This window comes from Salminus brasiliensis, chromosome 16 (genome assembly GCF_030463535.1).
Source record: "Salminus brasiliensis chromosome 16, fSalBra1.hap2, whole genome shotgun sequence".
NCBI lineage: Eukaryota > Metazoa > Chordata > Actinopteri > Characiformes > Bryconidae > Salminus > Salminus brasiliensis.
The window spans coordinates 9,629,562-9,649,784 of NC_132893.1; the positions used below are offsets into that span (position 1 = coordinate 9,629,562).

Here is a 20,223-nt window from a genome sequence, read left to right on the forward strand (position 1 = left end):
GTTCATACAAGTTACATCAGCAAGGATAACAGTACATTGGATTGATGGATTACCCGAAAGCTTCAGTAAAAAGGTAGGCTTTTAATCTAGATTTAAACACAGAAAAGTGTGTCCCGAACACCAATGGGAAGTTTATTCCAGAGTTGGGGAGCTTTATAAAATCAGTTCTTCCTCCAGCGTTGACTCTCCTAAAGCAAGGAACCGACAGAAGGCCAGTGTACGCAATGGATTGTATGGTTTAAGAAGTTCCCCATGATATTGTGGGGCCAAACCGTTTAGTGTAAATGCCAGAAGGAGTATTTTATAATCAATACGGAATTTAACTGGTAACCAGTGCAGGGATACGATACTGATACGATAATTACACATTTGTGATTATATTAAACAACGGCAGCCCAGTTAGCTTTCTGTACTTCATGATTGAACATCTAAACATTCATAACTGGAAAACAACTCTATTCAGTGATTGACTTGTACGCTTTATTTTCGTATTGAATTCAGTCATCAATTGGTCTTTATTTGTAACCCTGCCTCTACTGCCTCTCTGCTGAGTCAATACGAGAAGCGATGTCTCTCACTTGGCCTACGTGCACATCTAAATGAGTTGACAGAGCTTTGGCGCTTCTTACAACCACAGCTCCTCATCCGGTAGCAAGAAACTGCAAAGCCAGTCCTGTTAGCGTTGTGGGTCAGGGTGACGAGACTCGTAGTAGAGGAGGCGGCCTGTTAAGCGTTTGTTTACTAAATATAGTGACACTGATGAACCGTTGTTCCATTTTTTAACTGAATTATTACTAGGGACAATTCAGTAGTCGCTAGATATTGGTACCCAATTCTACACCCTTGGAATAGTGATTGCTTTGGTATTCCAGATAGTCTGATTCTTATCCTTTATATTGTTATATTTCTTATTGTTTGTGATTGGTATTGTTCTTTTTTATCTGTACTTTGGAATCTTTGTTTTATCAATCTTATTTTGTTGTGGCCCTTGGATACATTGTAAACGATGGTTCCCCTCATTGTAAACCCTATCTTAAAAAAAAGAATGATGTGATAATGATGGTGATGCTAAAATATAAATGTAATTAACTTATGGCCTTTTTAGATTTTTGTACATGCCAGTTGTCTATAGAAGTAAATATAAAAGTCTAGCAGCAGAGTTGACAGTATGACTAATGTCAGCTGACACCAGAACTCCAAACCACGTGTGTTTAAAAAAAATTATATGTGAGAGAACAGCTAGCAGTTGATTCAGTGTGTTTAGCTCGCATCTATCACACCCTACCTCAGCTTGTCACCAGCAGCGAAGCGATGGAGGAGAAACGGGACCACGCTGGCTCCCCCTTCCTCCAGCGGACCTTATGGAGATCAAGCCAAGCCAAGCCCAAGTTGTCTCTGAGCCCCAAGCCGAGCAAGAAGGAGTTGAAAGATGGACTGATGAAGCTGTTGAAGAAGAGAAAGCAGACTGATGGGGTGCGCCCCATCTCCTCCTCCGAACCAGACCTTCGAGCTACACGTCCAAACGAGGAGCTCGCAGAAGAGAGCAGCTCATCTGGCCAGCTGCAGACCTGGCCGGAACCCAACGGCTCACCTCTGCTTGACTTCACGATCCTCCCGGGGGTCTCCCGTTTGGAAGATGTGCAGGAACAGCTGGCAGAGAATAGCGAGGTGAGCGGTCCATCAGAGACAGGCTGACTATGGTCTGAGTGAAGAAAGCTGGAGTTTAATTTTTTTCTAATTCAAAGTTTAATAAAAAATATTAGGGGCAAATTAATGTTAAATGAAGTTCTTAAGGATTAAAATTCTTAAGGATTAAAAAAAGTCTTATAATTTGACAATAAGCGAAGCAATCTTTTTAAAAAAATCTTGTTGATCTCGTTAGAAAAACTAGTTGGTCTTTCTACTGATTACTGATTCTGTAAAGCTGCTTCAGGTGTAAAAAGCGCTTTACAAATACATTTGATTTGATCTTTAAAGCCTAAACAATCAAATAATCCACCGAATTACCATCTGACCAATTATTACAAAAATATGAAATAACACAGATCATATTTGCTCACAGCACATTTTTAAACAAAGTAAAATATATTGAACGGAAAATTGGTTTACCCCTTATATTTTGAGTTACCTTTAAAATGTTACTTAAAAATGTTTATTTGTTTTTCTGGTGCAGGCAACGCACAGATAATCCACCAGGGGGCAGAAAACATCTGATTTTATTTTTTAATTAATAATTTTATTGAGTTTAAACAACTCAAATATGTATCAAATATGAGGCACGTGGCTTGGGTTAAGCACCTGTTGTGCTCAGATGTACTGATATAAGTAATAGTAATGCTCAATCGGTCATATACCATACCATAAGTGTTGATGTATCAGGATGACACAGAGGTTTAGTTTGAAGGAGTGTGGCGGTTGCCAGGAACTTAAGGCAGGTAACTGGTCAGAGGCAGGTAGCTTTCATCAGCAAATTGAATTAGTTCTGTTTGGGTTTAATAGAGTATAGAAAATATGAACACCCTTCACCGACACTGACCAATGATTAACACGAAGTAGCTCAGCTGATGGTTTAAAATTATGTAACAATGAATGTTTTGTGTCCCTCTAGAATGAGTATTGTTTATTTAAATTTATTCTACTGTTCTTAAAAAGCCCATATAAATTGCTTAACCAATACATTTCCACAGTGTATATGTAAACAAGAAAAATGTGTTTACTGAAACGTTTACTGGTGTTGCTAAGTAGTTGCTATATCGGTTGCTAAGTGATTACTATGGTACCTGAGGTGGTTGCTATGTTTCTAAGTAGTTGTTAGATGCTTGTTATGATGTCCCAGGTAGTTGCTGTCATGATCCACACGGTCTGACAAGAATGGGTGAACACTCGCAGGGGATGGACCAAGGCGAGAGAGTTTATTGATCACAATAAACCGTAAACAAAACAGAAATGCAGCAATGATTACCAGGGATAAGGAGGAACAGAAACAACAACCATGACAACCAATACTGGGCAAACCAAAAGAACACACCTGGGGCTGGTGAGGCACTAGGGCTGTGCTAGCTGCCGGGGCTGAGCCAATACCGCTACTCAGAAACATAAACTTCCAAGCCGAGCTTGGAAAAACTAAAAACTAGGACATAAAGAGTAGCGCTAGTCAGGCGCATTGAACTAGACTAGACAGCTGATCCGGTCCGACGATGAGGAGAGCTAACTGCTGAAACGAGCTGGAGAGTCGCTCACTCCCGGAGCTCCTGGACCCAAGCTCGCTGAACCTATGAAGCTTGGCGAGAGATCGCCGCAGACCTGCAGTAGCTCCCTAATGGACCCTGAGACGAGAGCTGCCTAGCTAGTTAGCTTTCCCTGCTAAGCTAGCTAGGTTGAAAGAGTCCTCTGTACGAGGATGGACTCTACAGACTAGACCGATGAATCCTGAGTCTCTACCGTGAACTCAATAACCAGGGTGCATGCGGTGCACTAAGGGTAATCCTCGGCCACCGGCAGCTGACACTAGCCCTCCTTAAATACACCAGCCCACAGGTGTAACACATAAACCAAACAATGAACAGACACATGACAAACACAACCTAAAACCAAGATGGCGACGATGGGTGTCAACACAAGAGTCCTTTTCAACATAAAAGTCCAGAACATAACTAAACATGACATGAACATGACAAGACTTTGAAGGGGGAGTTCTAGATTGCCTGTGAGCCGCGGCCCGAGACCGCCCCTGGGGCGGGCACGGCGGCGCGGGCGTGACAGTTGCTATGCGGTTGTTGTTGTGGTCGTTGTATTTGCGTTGTATTTGTTTGTATTTGCTACATTCTTAGGTCAGCCTTAAGAATGTAGAAAAACACAGTTTAATCTTGCAGTAAACATAACGCTGGTAGCAAGTTTCAGAACTATGTCTGACAATAACCTCAGTGCCTGCTGCCACCAAATCCTGCTGCAGGTTTTTGCTGTTACTGAGGGCTTTTAACTACCTACCTCTGGTGTGCCTGTGATAACTACCTCTTACTGCCATGTTCAGGTAGTGTAGTCAGTGTTCCTTTAACTTTGAACGTGCAAACCTCCAACTGTATCTCTTGTTCAGTGCTTTGCTATTTTTCCTATCCTTTGCGAAAAGCAACCATCTCTTCTCTGAACTGTTTGGACAACTCTCTCGCCACAGTCAACAAATCCTTAGCCAGTCCGGGTCTTTGATGTGTTTTATGCGACTAATGAAGCCCTTGATTTAGCCTAGCTAAAACTGAACTTCACGTAGGTTGGATTTGAATGCCACCAGCATAAAAAGGTTTTCCCTTCTAATGCATTAGCAGAATGAAATGACATTGTGTCAGCTGGTACACAACAATGACTGGTTACACTTTCAGTTGCAAAATACTACTTTTGTTGATGTCTGATAGTAACAGAAAGTCTTGCAAAAGTAGACACTTGTCATTTCCTATTCCGACTGCACAGAATTCTGCTGCTACTTCTCCAGGCCTACCAGGGGATAATCTTCAATATGGAGGTCAGTAGGAAATATGTGATGATAAGTATGAGAATTTGTTAGCATCTCCTTTGAATACATTAGTTTCACACAATATCTAAATGCATTTAAGCTTAATATGGTGAAGTCAAAATGTGCATAGTCAAATTGTTTTCAGGATCCAGTATGACAAGTTAAACTACCAGGTTCTTGTCGATATTGACTCTCCAAACATTTTGTTCAGATGGGAATTTTGCAGGATCTGAAAAGATAACAGAAAATCTCCTTATTTTCATCAATGCTTTTGATCAGTTTTCCATAGGTGATCAGTTGAGTCAACAGCCACTGTGTCAAAACTTCAGAATTATTTTAAGAAACTGAAACTCAAAATGTAGCCCTAAGATAAACTACAACCTCTTGACAGGTATGGTTACCTATTTACCATTAATTAAGACATGTTCAATATCTGTAACTGTAGTAAGTACAGTATATAGCAATTAAAAAGGCTTTGTCAAGACAGTGTTCAGCTCTTCCCTGGCTATTTACATCACTGGATTAACTGCGACTAATCAAGCTCTATGGTACAGATTAGACACAAACCGACTGCTGTGGTCTAGTTTGCAATGCCACATACACTCCTCTGCTCATTTTGTGTGCTGGCCTTCCTTTACTCATTGCAACTATGAATGTGTGAAAAAGTATTTTTCTGGAGTTGTCCAAAGCTGTACGCTTTTTCTTGGACCTTTGGAAGCATTGAGAATTACCAACATATCCATGGAAATTGGATATGGGTTCTCTTGGTCATGCTCCCCTTGGACTCTGTATGAAAAAGCACTGCTGAATACTGCTGCTTAAGGCTGGAAAACTACTGCATCATCTGGCTGCTGAAATGCTGCTGTATTTTTGGGGTTTTCTCAGGGTCAACGCCTTGTGTTTTTTCATATTCTCTGATGCTGTCACTTCGTATTGGTGAGCATGATATTTTAATTTAGTAACGTCACAAGGACCTGGTGATCAGAATTTGGCACTGTCAAACTGCTGTCTACCTGGTTAAGTGGATAGTCATTCTAGTGTGATTGTGATATAAATATATTATCTTATCTTATTATAATATATTAGATCTTATACATTCATTTATTTAATGGTCAAAAATATTGGTTGGTTTTTTCTTTTAGTCAGAAAAAATAGAAAAATCTACATGTAGGTATAACTGTTGGAATTTTGCTCAAAACATCTCACTTAGTGTTTGCATGCTTATTCTGTGTACATTTGTGGCCACAATTTTTTTATTCTTTTGAATTCAATTTAGAAACAGCAGCTGTAATAGAATTTGCTAGTTAAAGAATGTTTAAAACTTAATCTTAAAACGTAAATGTTTATCTGAAGTCATCTCTGAAGCTCTTCAAATAACCTTAAAATGAAAACACGCAGCACCTTTAACAACTTGTGTTCCTTTTTGACTATACACACTGTCTCATGTCTCATATCCTATGCTATTACTTTGAAAGCAGAACCTAAAGTCTTTGTTTATCTATCATAGCATCTGTCTAAACTGGTTTTGTATTTTATCAAAAGTACAACATAACCCTCTGAAAATGTTATCATCAATTGTGTAACTGCTGCTTGTGCAAGTGTACAAATGTGCACACGTGTACATTACCACACCCTGTAGGATAGACAGGGGCATAGTATGGAGCGATCTGCAAGCATTTTTATTGAACCTCTTAAATCATTATGCAGTTATACACCCATGCACTGATGGTACACTGCAATCAATGAAAAGTCAAAAAAGGTATATTTTAAGTTATAGTTTTATAGTTTAAGTTTACATTTCAAGTAGTCTAGTCTCTAAGTATTGCTGGGTGATAAGATGAAATTGCATTTTCATATCGGGGGGGGGGGCATGGAGGACTGCTGCATCACAATGATTCAAACTCATGATCTCTTGAAAATTTGGCACTAATAATAAATGGTAAAACTTGGAATGACTAAAAAAGAAAAATACCACTAAACATTCAATTTTAATATATGATAAGGTAACCATTCACAGATTTTTCAGAGTAAGGTTAGACGTAACTGTATTTTGTAGGCCTAGTCACAGTACTTTAATATGTTAAAAGAACTACAGACTAAACTATGTTAAGAAAGTAAAAAAAAAATTATGCAGAAGATTGTCTTAAAATGTCTAAGTGATGTGTAGCTATGATAACTGAAGATACATCCTTATGCTCCTTAAGCAGCCCTAATGGCCATTTATCTCCTTACTCATGCTTGTCATGTCTCTCTTAAAAGTGTAAAATATTGTTAATTACTTGAAACTTCATTTAAGCATTATTTACTTAGCAATTTGACCTTGTAGTAATTATTATGCCATTAAAAATAGAGCATGTTCTCAGAAACAAGTAGTTTTTAACAGAGCAGCAAAGTTACGTTAATTTGAAAATTAGTTCTTAAAGATTTTTTAAACTATGCTTTTATGTTATAATTTTGCCTGTCAACTCACACCATCCCTACAATGGAGTCAGATGGTGGCATCTTGTTAAGTGCTAAGTCCTTTGATGGATATAAATGTATAATATGTTTAAATAACATTGACTGGTACTCTGTTAGACTGAGCAAAGAAACCTTAAAGACACTTCAGAAAAAATGTCTTTAAATATTATGTCTCATTTTCCACACTAGTGCAACACTGTTTGACAGCTGCTGATCTAAGTATTTTTTTGGGGTTGTGACAGTGTGAAAGGAGCAGGAAGCCTGCCACTGTTTATAACAAAACTGACTGCACTCTCAACAAGAGATGCAGACTCAAAACCACAGGAAAGTGTGTTGAGAAAGTGAGAAAGAAAGCCAAAACTAGTGTCTATCTTGTAACTGGTTTGTGTACATATGTTATATAAGATATACTTGTTTAAGAATAATGGGTTATTAATGGGTATACATGTGGTTATGTATATAGTAAAGGAATACCTCAGTTTTCCAACCTATTTTTTCTACAACATCTGGATCGTATGGTGTACCACAGACAACAGTTAATGCATTGTCTTGTGTACATTGAAAATAAATGTTTACTCAGAACACACTATGAAGACATTGGGCTTACTCTGGGAATAAGTAAATGAGTAAAGAGTCATCACACAGCAGCATATATATTATTTTATATAAGAGTTTTCAGCAATTGTTGATAACATGTATCATCATTGGCCTTTATTTACCATCACTAATAATGAGATGCAAGGTATTACACTCTTAAACAGTTTTAAGGGTTCTGTATTGAAGGCAGTAGTTCTAGATGACAGCTGGTGGCTATATGACACTGACTGTTTGAATGCGTAGAGAACCTTTCTGAGATAAAAATATAAAAATAGGTCTATATAGCATCAATGTCTTATATAGCATCAGTCATTATCACTCACAGGTATGGCCATTGTGATTGCTCTTTAGATCATTAATATGTATTGGGGACATGTATTCAAACACAGAGAAGTATCTGTATTCAGTATAAAAAACCTAAATCTAAAATAAAAAGGCAATATTAAAGATAAAGTTACTTTTTGCATTTTAAAAGAATACTTATAAGAAGAATATCTACCTCTTAAAGTGTATAAAACATGCAGACTCACCATTAAACCCATTACACAGAATCTAAAGAGGAACTTACCAAATAACATCTTTACAAACATTGACGTTCCAGCTAAAGCATGAGTTGACTGAATAATCAATATGATGATGAGTTATTTATTTCAATTTTACTCAGTTCTTTTGAGGGATGATAAAAACGATCACTTCCCTCAGGAGCGGACATGTTTGCCTGTGCTGTGATAAACCAACACAAAATAGCACATAATTGAGAAGTGGAACAAAAATGGTAAAATGTTTTAAAAATGTTAATCAAATAAAAATCTGGAAAGTGTGATGTGCAAAAGTATTCAGCCATCTTTACTTTGATACCCCTGAATAAAACCCAGTGCAATCAGTTGCCTTCAGAAGTCACTTAATTAGTTAATAGAGTCCAACTGTGTAATTTAGTATAAATATATCTGTTCTGTGAAGGCCTCAGTGGTTTGTTAGAGAACACTAGTGAACAAACATCACAAAGACCAAGGAACTCAACAGTTTTGTGTAGAGGTTTAAAGCTGGATTAGGTAATAAAAACACATCCTAATATCCTTTGAGCATTGAGAAAAAATATTCTACAATTGCAAACCTGCCCAAAGAAATTGTTCCACTTCACAATTATGTGCTAATTTTGTAAGGGGTGGCTCTAGGGCAAGGCCTCCTCCTGCCACCAGGGGGAGCTCACTCAGTAGCGCGCTGGCCTGCCAACACGGCGGCCTGGGTTCAAACCCCGCTGTAAGTGAGCACCACATTACAACTTTCACATATAAATCACTTAAAATCTCAATAAAATACATTTAGGTTTGTGGTTGTAAAGTGACAAAATGTAAATACTTTTGCAAGCCAATGTATTTTGGATTAATATAAGCCAAAGTATTATGTATATTAAGTTGCTTTTTGAACATATTATTAAGTTTAGGTGATGACTGTTTCAATTTTGTTGGCTAAAGCTTTACTTATCATTTTTGTTTCTGTGTTTATAAGTAAAAGAGGTCTGTAGCTGTGGGATAGAGTGGGGAACTGTTGTTTAAAGCACTATGAATTTTTCTCTATTAGTTCTTTGAGTATTTGGTTTTGTTGTTTGTTAATTTAGGAAAAATATATATTATATTGTTTAGGAAAGTATTTATGTCTTCTAGTTTTCAAGCTTTTGCAAAAAAAAAAAATCTTCAGGTACCTGCATAGCCTTTCCCACAAGTTTTTAATTTGAATTGTTGTTGTTGTTGTTTTCTTGATAAAATGTGTTCTGCATCTTTCTTTTATTTGACTGTAGCAAGAATGCCCAATCTCTTTTAATTTATGTTTTAAATTTTATATGTACTGTTTTATTGTTTCTGTGGTAACATGTAATGTGGATCTAGGCTGATCAGTCCAAAGATGGGTCTAGAACTGAATTAAAATTGCCACCAATTGAGTTGGATACATTAAAAAAGTAGGGGTTATCAGTAATTGGACCATAGATTAGCAACAGTAAAAAACATTGTTGTTGTTTTTTTTGTTAAAATTTATTGTGATAAATTGTCCATGTCAATTTGTTTTTATAAATTAAAATAGTTATTCCTTTTTGCCTAGAATTGTAACTGGCTGTAAAAACATGTTTCTTGTAGGAAGCATATGTCTGGTTGATGTCTTACTTTGATCCTTTACTCTTGAGAGCCAGTGCCATGTATGTTCCAACTTATAAATCTCAGCTGGGATATATTAGACTATTAAATGTTGCATGTTTTAGCTGTGGACGAACTACTTGTATATGAGCAAAAGAATATATATTGACACACATGGACAAAATTGTTGGTACCCCTCGGTTAATGAAAGAAAAACCCACAATGGTCACAGAAATAACTTGAATCTGACAAAAGTAATAATAAATAAAAATGCTATGAAAATTAACCAATAAAAATCCGACATTGAATTTGAACCATGCTTCAACAGAATTAGTTTAAAAAATAAACTCATTAAACAGGCCTGGACAAAAATGATGGTACCCCTGAAAATAATGTGACCAAAGGGACATGATAAATCAAGGTGTGTTCACTAATTAGCATCACAGGTGTCTACAATCTTGTAATCAGTCATTGGGCCTATATATATAGGGCTACAGATAGTCACTGTGCTGTTTGGTGACATGGTGTGTATCACACTCAACATGGACCAGAGGAAACGAAGGAAAGAGTTGTCTCAGGAGATTAGAAAGAAAATTAAAGACAAGCCTCCAAGCAGCTTAATGTTCCTATGACAACAGTTGTACATATTATTCAGAAATTTAAGATCCATGGGACTGTAGCCAACCTCCCAGGAGGTAGTTGCAGGAGGAAAAGTGATGACAGATCAAAGAGGGGGATAATACAAATGGTAACAAAAGAGCCCAGAAAAACGTCTAAAGAGATTAAAGGTGAACTTCAAGCTCAAGGAACATCATTGTCAGATTGCACCATCCGTCATTGTTTGAGCCAAAATGGACTTTATGGGAGATGACCAACGAGGATACCATTGTTGAAAACAAATCATAAAAAAGCCAGACTGGAATTTGCCAAACTACATGTTGACAAGCCCCAAAGCTTCTGGAAGAAAGTCATATGGACAGATGAGACAAAAATGGAACTTTTTGCCAAGGAACATCAACTCTATATTCACAGACGGAAAAATAAAGCATATCAAGGAAAGAACACTGTCCCTACTGTGAAACATGGAGGAGGCTCTGTTATGTTCTGGGGCTGCTTTGCTGCATCTGGCACAGGGTGTCTTGAATCTGTGCAGGGTACAATGAAATCTCAAGACTATCAAGTGATTCTAGAGAGAACTGTGCTGCCCAGTGTCAGAAAACTTGGTCTCAGTTGCAGGTCATGTGTCTTGCAACAGGATAATGACCCAAAACACACAGCCAAAAACTCCCAAGAATGGCCAAGAGGAAAACATTGGACTATTCTGAAGTGGCCTTCTATGAGCCCTGACCTAAATCCTATTGAGCATCTTTGGAAGGAGCTGAAACATGTTGCCTGGAAAAGGCACCCTTCAAACCTGAGACAACTGGAGCAGTTTGCTCATGAGGATTGGGCCAAAATACCTGCTGAGAGGTGCAGAAGTATCATTGACAGTTACAGGAATCGTTTGATTGCAGTGATCGCCTCGAAAGGTTGTGCAACAAAATTAAGTTGGGTACCATCATTTCTGTCCAGGCCTGTTTCATAAATTTATTTTTAAAAATAATTATGTTGAAGCATGGTTGAAAAGCCACAACAATTCATGTGTATATAAAGGTTCATATTGATACTAGGAAAGAAGGGGAAGTGAAGTGCAAAGACAAACATGGTGATTAACTGGAACCAAGACTGGTTGGTTGGCAAGCAGACACCTATAATACTTCCTACATTCTAAAGCTGCCATGCTGAGAGGATTACATGTAATCACCATTTAAAATTAGCCACAGCTCCCTCTCCTATATAGAGCAACCTTTGCGTAAAGCAATTATTTGAAGGTTTATTGTTGCTCTACCGTCTCCATTCTTTCTACGTTGTTTGTATTATAAGCAGTTGCTAATTAGACTTTTTGGGGATACAGTAGAAACTGAAATTTAAAATTCAATGTTTTTACCAATAGATGCATTTAATTGATATTATGTTGCGAGATATGTAAGCAACTGGGAAACACACAGCATACAGAAATGTCAGCAAGTGATGGTATTTATTACTTTGCAATAACAATGGGTAATGATTCAGTTTCCTTGCAGTGGCAAGTACACCAAACCAATAAGAGTCATAACACTGCATTTTTCTACCTGTGTAACATAGTCAAACAGTTGTTCTAAATAAGTGCATCTGTCAAATGGCATGAATGTAGTTAATTGGCTGAAAATACAATAATTCATGTAATTCTGAAATTCAACATATCTGTCATTGCTGTCTAGGAAGATTAAATGTCAGTTTTTGCTTAACTTTAATTAATACTCTTATGTATTAGCTTGTGCATAACTGTCTATAATTTGCTTCCTCATATAGAACATTAAAGCGAGTGGACATGATAACACACAGCTTGTGCTGCCAAGATCAGGAATGTATAAGCTGGACATTTTACTGAAGAGAGGTCATAATCTAGCAATAAGAGACAGGGGAGGTGAGTCTTCTATTGTTCATCAAGCATGTCAATACACTAAAAAGAAGACATATTAAAATCTACCTCTAAACACTTCATAATATTATACCATTTCTTCATCTTTAGGATCAAGTGACCCATATGTAAAGTTCAAATTAGGCAAGAAAGAAGTTTTTCGCAGCAAGATCATCCATAAGAATCTTAATCCAGAGTGGGATGAGAGCTTTTGCCTGCCAGTAGAAAACCTAAATGAGCCTCTTTACATTAAGGTAATGGAAAAGCAGTGTTGCATTATGCTTTATAAATTCACAATGGCTATAAAAAAACTGATAGTAACGTGATTTAGATCTGAACTACCCTGTGTCGAGACAGTATGTACTTTTTCATGCTGTCAAATGATCCAACCTGTCGTGTGGTAGTATGTGGAGTTTAGAGGTGTGAGGAAATATCAGTATATCAAAGTATTGTGATATTATATTTTGTAATACTGTACTAATTCTTAAAAACACAGTATATTTTTAATTAGTAGTTTACATGAAAAGATTGACACAGTGTTTTATTTTGTGTTGTTTTTAAACCCTGACCATTAGATAGCAATGTTGTGCTTTTCAACTTTTCTGTTGTAATTTGCTGTCTTTTTATTTTTAAGTGCCATGTGAAATCATATTGCTGTTTCACTGCCCAACCCCCCACTTTGTTATAGAGGGTTATAAATGTACACATGTAATAACATTGTAGTGTTCAACTTCAACATCAGTGAATACATAATCAAATGTGAAATATTGACCAACTCTAAATGTGTCTGATGCAGATATTTTATTTTTGTTATGAAATGATATTTTTATGAAATACCTGTAGATACCCAATTTAAATCCAATATCATTGTGCATCCCTAATGTGAACACCTGACTAACACAAGTTGGTTTCAGGGGGTTACCTTATTCATTTATGTTTTGTGTCATTCATGTTTTCTTAAACTTAATGATCTTTCTCTTCACTTCCATGCAGGTGTTTGACTATGACTTTGGCTGCCATGATGACTTTATGGGGTCAGCATACTTGTACCTGGACTCCCTGGAGCACCAAAGGTAGTAATACATATTTCTGAATTCTGTGCATTTAGGCAGTGTTTGTTAGTCTTTTACATTTAGTTACATATTTGATTTGATTTTCTCGGTCCTGAAAATGAAGTGATGAGGTTATACAGTGATCATCATGTGATGCAGCCCAATACAGATTTATTGCCCGTAATAGTGGATTATATGCTTCAGATGTGATGAAGATGAAAACTGGGTTTAAAAACACTTTGCTATAATTTATTGTTATGGTTTTGTGCAATAGTAATACTCCAAACATGTTTTTCTACCTTTGTTCTAGAATTCATGATGTCAAACTGCATCTCCAAGACTCCCAATCCCCATTGGAAGACCTCGGATCTCTAGAACTAGTGGTTACACTGACCCCTAAAGATGGAGAGAATGCAGAAGTGGTAAAAGCAAACGTCATGCCTCCCCTTGTAATTACGAATACAAAATACTGATTTGTGTGTGTTTTCTGTATGTGTATCATCTTTTTATCTAATACAGTAGTCACACGTCTTATTTTAGTAAAGATGTTAAGCATGCTGTAGTGTAGGGGTGTTTAGTTTAGGACTGATGTGGCTGCATGTTTTCGTTCCAACAATGCAAGGAGCACACATGATCAAATGTTTGATGACTAAGACGTGTGCTCCAGCTTGTTTGGTATGAAAACTTGCACCCACACAGAGTCTTCGCAGATATGATTGAAAATCCCATACTCTAGTACATGATCTGGACAAAAAATCCATATTGCGATTATATTGCTATCTATTTCAGTAAAAGTAGGTTAGTTTCTCAAACAGAGATTAAGCATAGTCCTTTCAGTGAATAATCTTCATTCAGTATACTGTGCAGCCTGGAAACCAACCATAGATGTGATGTGTTTAAAAGCTGGCCTATATTTTGCCTTACTAAGTGAATTCATCTTGTCACCTGAAGAGCACATGATAGGTCTGTGATGCTTAGCACAAAATAAAACATTCAGCTGATAATCAAGTCAAGTCAAGTGTTTTTATACAGCACTTTTAAACAACAGCTTAATAGAGATATAGGTCTGGACCCATTTGAACCCCAAAAGTCAATGACAACAGTAAAAGTGACATCTGACACTCAGCAAAAGCAACAAAACCAGAAAGAACTGACTGCAATGCATTTCCGTATATACAGATGCAATTAAAATTATTTACACCGTATTGCAAATTAGGTTTATTAACAAAATTCAGCTGTTTGCAATAAACCTATCGAACAATTTAAACAACTAAACATAACTAATATAACAGGCGGTTTCTCCAAAATTAACATAAAATGCCACTTTTAATGACTACTGCAGTTTCAGAATTATTCAACCCCTCTGTGAACAAATGTCTGTTGTACTAAGTACAGCACCCCTTAGCTGTTACAACCTGCTGGAAATGTGATGCATAGCAAGACATCAGCTTTGGGTAGCATTCCTGAGAAATCTTAGCCAATTCCCCATTAACAATGGAATCCAGTTCACTAATATTCTTGGATTTACTGCAACCACCTTCTTCAAATCCCATCAAATATTTTTAATGGGGTTCAGTCCGTCAACTGTGATGGCCACTCCAGAATATTACAGGACTTGGTGAGTACTCTGAGGTATGCTTGGGATCATTGTTCTGTTGAAAGGTCTAATAATGCCCAAGCTTCTGTTTCCAGTGTGGGATTCTATTCAGGGGGTTGAATAAATTTGGGATTTCAGTAGTCAATAAAAGTGCTAAATTGGAGTGGAACTTTCTTGGGCAGGAAATACGTGTGATTATTTCCAGAAGATTATTGTGATTATAAGTGTGATAATCTGTTGTAATGGAATAAGGGATTGCACTCACTTCCACTCACATTTATTGAAAAATGATCAACAACTGGAAAATTAACCCTTAATGGAATCCCGTGTGTACATACAAATCCATGTGTTGCTGAAAGATCAGGAGCAAACAATGCAGTAAAAATAGTCATAATGTTCAAATCTGAATTAGATTCAGATTTGTTGAGATGTATCATAGTACATCAAAATCACTTTTTAAAAAACACAGTGATTAGACAGACGTTCTTGGTTTATTCTTCCTCAGAATGAAAAAGGGCTTAAAGCTCACCGCTGGAAGCCTTATGTGTCAAAAGTGAGTGCTTCAGTAGAGAGCAATCATGTAGCATTAGCTTCCTTATCAACCTGATCTCACATAGAATTTGCAATAAGCAATAGTGTTGTCAGTTAGAGTTTTGAATTAGATTTAATAAGTGATTTCAGGAGGAGATGTAATAACCACATGTCTTCCTGACTCACTTCAGTGTCCTTTCAGTTGTCCTTTTCTTCATGGTCCACCATCTGTATTGTACACGTTTCCCTTTTGAAAGTGCCTAGTTTTAGAAGTATCAGTTTTGGAATTTACCACAAGGTAAGTGATTAAGTGAGGAAAATTAGATTTTGTGCCCATCGCCTAAAATGTCCTCAGTGTTGGACCAGTTGCACATCCTTTACCTTCACAGTCATAGCTTTTATGGTAGTGCCACTTGCCCCTTTTGCATTTCTGCCACAGTGGTGGGAACTGAACAATGTGTGTTATTTCTAGACCATGCTACTGACAAGGAGATGGAAACGAGCCAGTAAGGTAAAAAGAGAACTGTAGATTATTAATTATATATTACTATTAATTATATAGAAATTCTCTAAGGATTTCTTGCCCTAAAAATGAAAGGGTCAGTTAAATATATTAGCCCTAATTGTGGATGTAGATGTCCAGTGTAGTTATTTATGTATATGGATTTCAGTACAGGATCTTATAATATTGTATCAGTTATATTGGTATTGAGTTGAAGTATTTTCATTTGTTCCAGAAAGTCCATATCTGTTTGTGTCTCAGCTATTAATGTACTTGCTTTTGTTTGTGTTTTATGTAGATGAATGCATGTATATGCTCTTCTGTTTAAATGTCTGTGAACATGACTGCTATGATGCTTCATATGTACAGCAACAGCAGCAGAATCAACGACTGTCTGAAGTGCATAAGAAGTCTCAGCTGTGGAGAAGCACGGTGAAAATCAGCCTCATTGAAGGTCGTGACCTTATGTCGATGGACCAGAACGGCCTTAGTGACCCGTACGTCAAATTCAGACTTGCCAATGAGAAGTACAAAAGCAAGGTATTTATGGCTGTTCCTGCAAAAACTTCAATATAAAGCATGATGGATTTTTAGGCATATACCTCCTTATTACATACATTTATACATTTCTAAATTAAATGTTCTATGATACATGATGACAGATTTATGAAATGTACCTCCAGATGTACCATAATATTAAGAGCTCTGCTCTGCTCACATCTAAGTGCATCAGTGCAGGATATTTGAACTGAAACTGAAACTGCCAGTAAAATGTTTCTGCTTTTTATTTTCTTGCTTTTCTCTTTTTTTGAGTCAGTTATGTCTATGGTTAGATTTGTTACTGTTGACATTGTTTATTTACCCAATTTGTTTTTCCCATTGCTTCCTGATGTACTTATTTTTATTTTATATTTTATTAGAATCCATAGCTCATTTGCTAAGCACTATATATTAATATGTTAAAGTTTATGAACATCTCATTATCCATTTTGTTTGGCTATGACTGAAGTCACATGTAAAATGATGACCATCAAAGTCTAAAAGCAGCGGACTACTAGCGAGTTTTATGAAATGGGCCCAAGTGTGTTTGTACTTTTTACATCTTTTAGCTTACATCTTCAGTACTCTTTTACTGATACTAAACAAAATATTGGCAGTCACAATTTAGAATATCATCCACTAGAGACAAGAAACTGAACCCAGTAAACATTATGCTATATTATACATATACATTAGAAAAAGTTTACAGTAAGCCTTGTAAAGCATTTCTGTTATACTTTCTTTCTCACATATAAACAGACAATGCCTAAGACCTTGAACCCTCAGTGGAGGGAGCAGTTTGACCTGCATGTGTTTAATGAGGATGGAGGAATCCTTGAAATGTCAGTGTGGGACAAGGACACAGGAAGGAGGGATGACTTCATGGGCCAGTGAGTTAAAAAACAGTGGCATCAGAGTTATATTTTGAGTAAAAATGACTATGCGTATTACTGCTTTTAACAAGAATTGAAATTATGCATTATAATGAAAATATATTATAGGACTAGGTTTAATCCCTATCCATAAAACTGACTCATAATGTAATGTAGTTGAAAGTTTTTTGGTACACTAACCTTGTCCCCGCACTTATTGGCCATTTTGTCAGTTTCATCCACAATTTACTGTAGGTATATGCTGTAGGTATACACTTATTGACTGTTGTTCTGTTGCTATGCACATTTCATTAGCCACATCACTGGACCCACTTCTGACATGACCTTTTTTTAGTACAGCAGTGATGCCAGCAAAAATTTATCAAGCATAGTGGTGTTTCTTCAGTGTTTGGTTAGCAATGCTATAGAATTGGAATTCTAGAATTAGAATGTAAATGATAATGACAAATTAGAATGTAAATGACAAATTGTGCATAGCAGCAGGTGGGCTGCAAACAGTAATTGCAGTAATACCTACAAAGTGCACCTTTGTGGTAGATGTAACTAATAAAATGACTGAAACGTGTAGCTAAAAGTAGTTGCAAGTTTAACTAATAATATTAGTGCATGGTTAATTGCAGGTGTACCTTGGATCTGTCCACCTTGAGTAGAGAACAGACTCACAAACTTGTCTTAGATCTTGAGGATGGAAAAGGCCAGCTGGTGCTACTGGTTACTCTCACAGCCTCCTCTGCTGTCTCTATCTCAGAACTGTCCGTCAACCTTCTTGATGATCCAAATGAGCGCCAGAAGATCATGAACAGATATGTGAGTGCAGGAGGTCTTAACTGCCCATGTTAATGTTCTTAAAAGTATGGAAATGCATTAATTCATAGCAGAATCTACTTCAAACGACTAAAAGTAAAAAAGAAAGAAAGATAGATATATTAATGGATGGATGGATGGATTAACATACCATACCATACCATAAAATACACAGTAGCAAATATTATACTTAGAATCTCCTGAAGGTGTATAAGATGGATTAAGTGTGTTAAAATAAAGTACATGCAAATGTCCAGAAAAGGGCACTAGGGTACTGAAATATATTGAAGTATTTGTTGTTGGCTGTGCATTTTGGCCATTTTTTATTTGAACTGAGAAACATGATATATATTGTGCACCATAAAAATATCTAGTGTGGTTATATGTTTTTGTTAAATCATCCATCTCTGCATTCTGCGGTTCTCTGTTCTGTCTCTCTTAGAGTCTGGAGAGGTCTTTCTGTAATCTAAGTGATATTGGGATTGTGCAGATAAAGATATTACGAGCTGAGGGTCTGATGGCTGCTGATGTTACAGGTAAAAGGTGGAAGGGCAAACGCACCTGCATAGCACTTTGACCAAGATATATCAGAGCTAGAATCATCAGGACACATTGTTAAATGTTCTCATACATATTGTTACAGAACCTAAATAACCTTTTCCACATTCTTTAAAAGCCATTAAATTACTGCAACTGGAAAGAAACATTTTTTAATATCACTACTGCTGAGACGTAGAACTAGACATCATTAACAGAAAGAAGTTGAAAACAAATACTTTTGTTTTGCTCCACTATTCATTAAATATTTAATTCCACAGTATGTTCTACATTAAATTACATTGGATTTACATTTTGTATGGTCAGCATATAGTCTGCACTTTTCTTATTTTTTCAAGATGAAATTATAAAAAAGTTTTCCTCAAATTGTCTGGGTTTCTTTGGGTACTCTGTTATCCTCCTTTAGAGCCACCACAGCGTTGATTAGGAGGAAGCGGATAATAAGGTGGATGGCTGGATTAGGGAACCTCGTGGGCACTAATTTCATGCTCCCTCTAAGTGCTACTTCAGGAAAGATAAACAAAGGCCCTTGTTACGCCTTTGATATTATCATTTGTCTTTGTCATTCAGGTTTGTGCATGTACAGTTGAAACCAGAAGTTTACATACACTTTGTAAAAAAGACATATATGCATTTTATTCACTGTCTGACATGAATTTAGAATAAAATTATTTATATTTGCTAAATGCCAGAATAATGAGTGTTAGTATAGTATTTGCTACCATTATCCGACTATATGACTTGGCTGATTTCTTCTACCTATCACAAGCTTCCAAAGACATGACATCATCTTATGGTCTATCCCAAATTGTTTAAAGGCATAGTAATCTTATATGTGTATTTAAACTTTTGACTTTGAAGAAAATAATAAAAAATGTCTTAACAAATTCCCTCTCTCATTATTCTGGCATTTAGTATATACAAATAATGTTAGTAAGCTTAATTGACCTATTATACTTAGAATCTTCTGAAGGTGTATAAGATGGATCAAGTGTGTTAAAAAAAAATACAAACAAATGTCCAGACGAGGGCGCTAGGTTACTGAAATATGAATTCGACCCAATGTCATCATGGTCACCATTAGAAGAGAAAAATGATGGAGGCTGGCTCTTAGCTGAAAAAGAGAAAGATATCTCAGGCATAGTTGAGCCTTGTCTCCACTATATTCACGGTTTGCTGTTGTTCCATATCCTTGGTAAGTGTGTCAGTGTATGCTTTACAGAACTCTCTTTACCAATAGACACTGACCCATTTAAAAAAAAAGAAAGAAAAAGCAAGCAAGTAATTTACAAATACAAATAATTTTTGTAAGCTTAATTTACCTAAAATGAGAAAAGTTTATTTGAAATCATTTCAGACGAAGAGAGAAGAAAATGCATATGTGTCTTTTTTATATAGTGTATGTAAACTTCTGGTTTCAACTGTATATAGTGTTTGAAGGTATGTCGTTTTACATAAATAGTTTTTACATTTTTAAAGTTTTGAATTTTCAGAATATACATAGTAAAAGATAGATGATTAAAAAACGAATATAATACTAGAATATAATAAGCAAA

At 36.4% G+C, this 20,223-nt stretch overlaps 1 protein-coding gene across 2 annotated transcripts in view; it reads left to right on the top strand.

The window, feature by feature from the left end:
- The first annotated feature begins 1,279 nt into the window (after positions 1 to 1,279).
- The window catches only part of mctp1b (multiple C2 domains, transmembrane 1b), a 28,402-nt gene continuing 9,458 nt past the window's right edge, over positions 1,280 to 20,223 (top strand). For both annotated transcript variants that reach the window (XM_072658690.1, XM_072658691.1), the window contains exons 1-10: positions 1,280 to 1,668; positions 12,082 to 12,196; positions 12,302 to 12,444; positions 13,184 to 13,263; positions 13,553 to 13,664; positions 15,843 to 15,881; positions 16,242 to 16,412; positions 17,172 to 17,302; positions 17,926 to 18,112; positions 18,552 to 18,645. In XM_072658690.1, the coding sequence (XP_072514791.1) occupies positions 1,312 to 1,668; positions 12,082 to 12,196; positions 12,302 to 12,444; positions 13,184 to 13,263; positions 13,553 to 13,664; positions 15,843 to 15,881; positions 16,242 to 16,412; positions 17,172 to 17,302; positions 17,926 to 18,112; positions 18,552 to 18,645 (1,429 nt within the window). In that variant the 5' untranslated portion in view covers positions 1,280 to 1,311. The remainder of the gene's footprint in view (positions 1,669 to 12,081; positions 12,197 to 12,301; positions 12,445 to 13,183; positions 13,264 to 13,552; positions 13,665 to 15,842; positions 15,882 to 16,241; positions 16,413 to 17,171; positions 17,303 to 17,925; positions 18,113 to 18,551; positions 18,646 to 20,223) is intronic.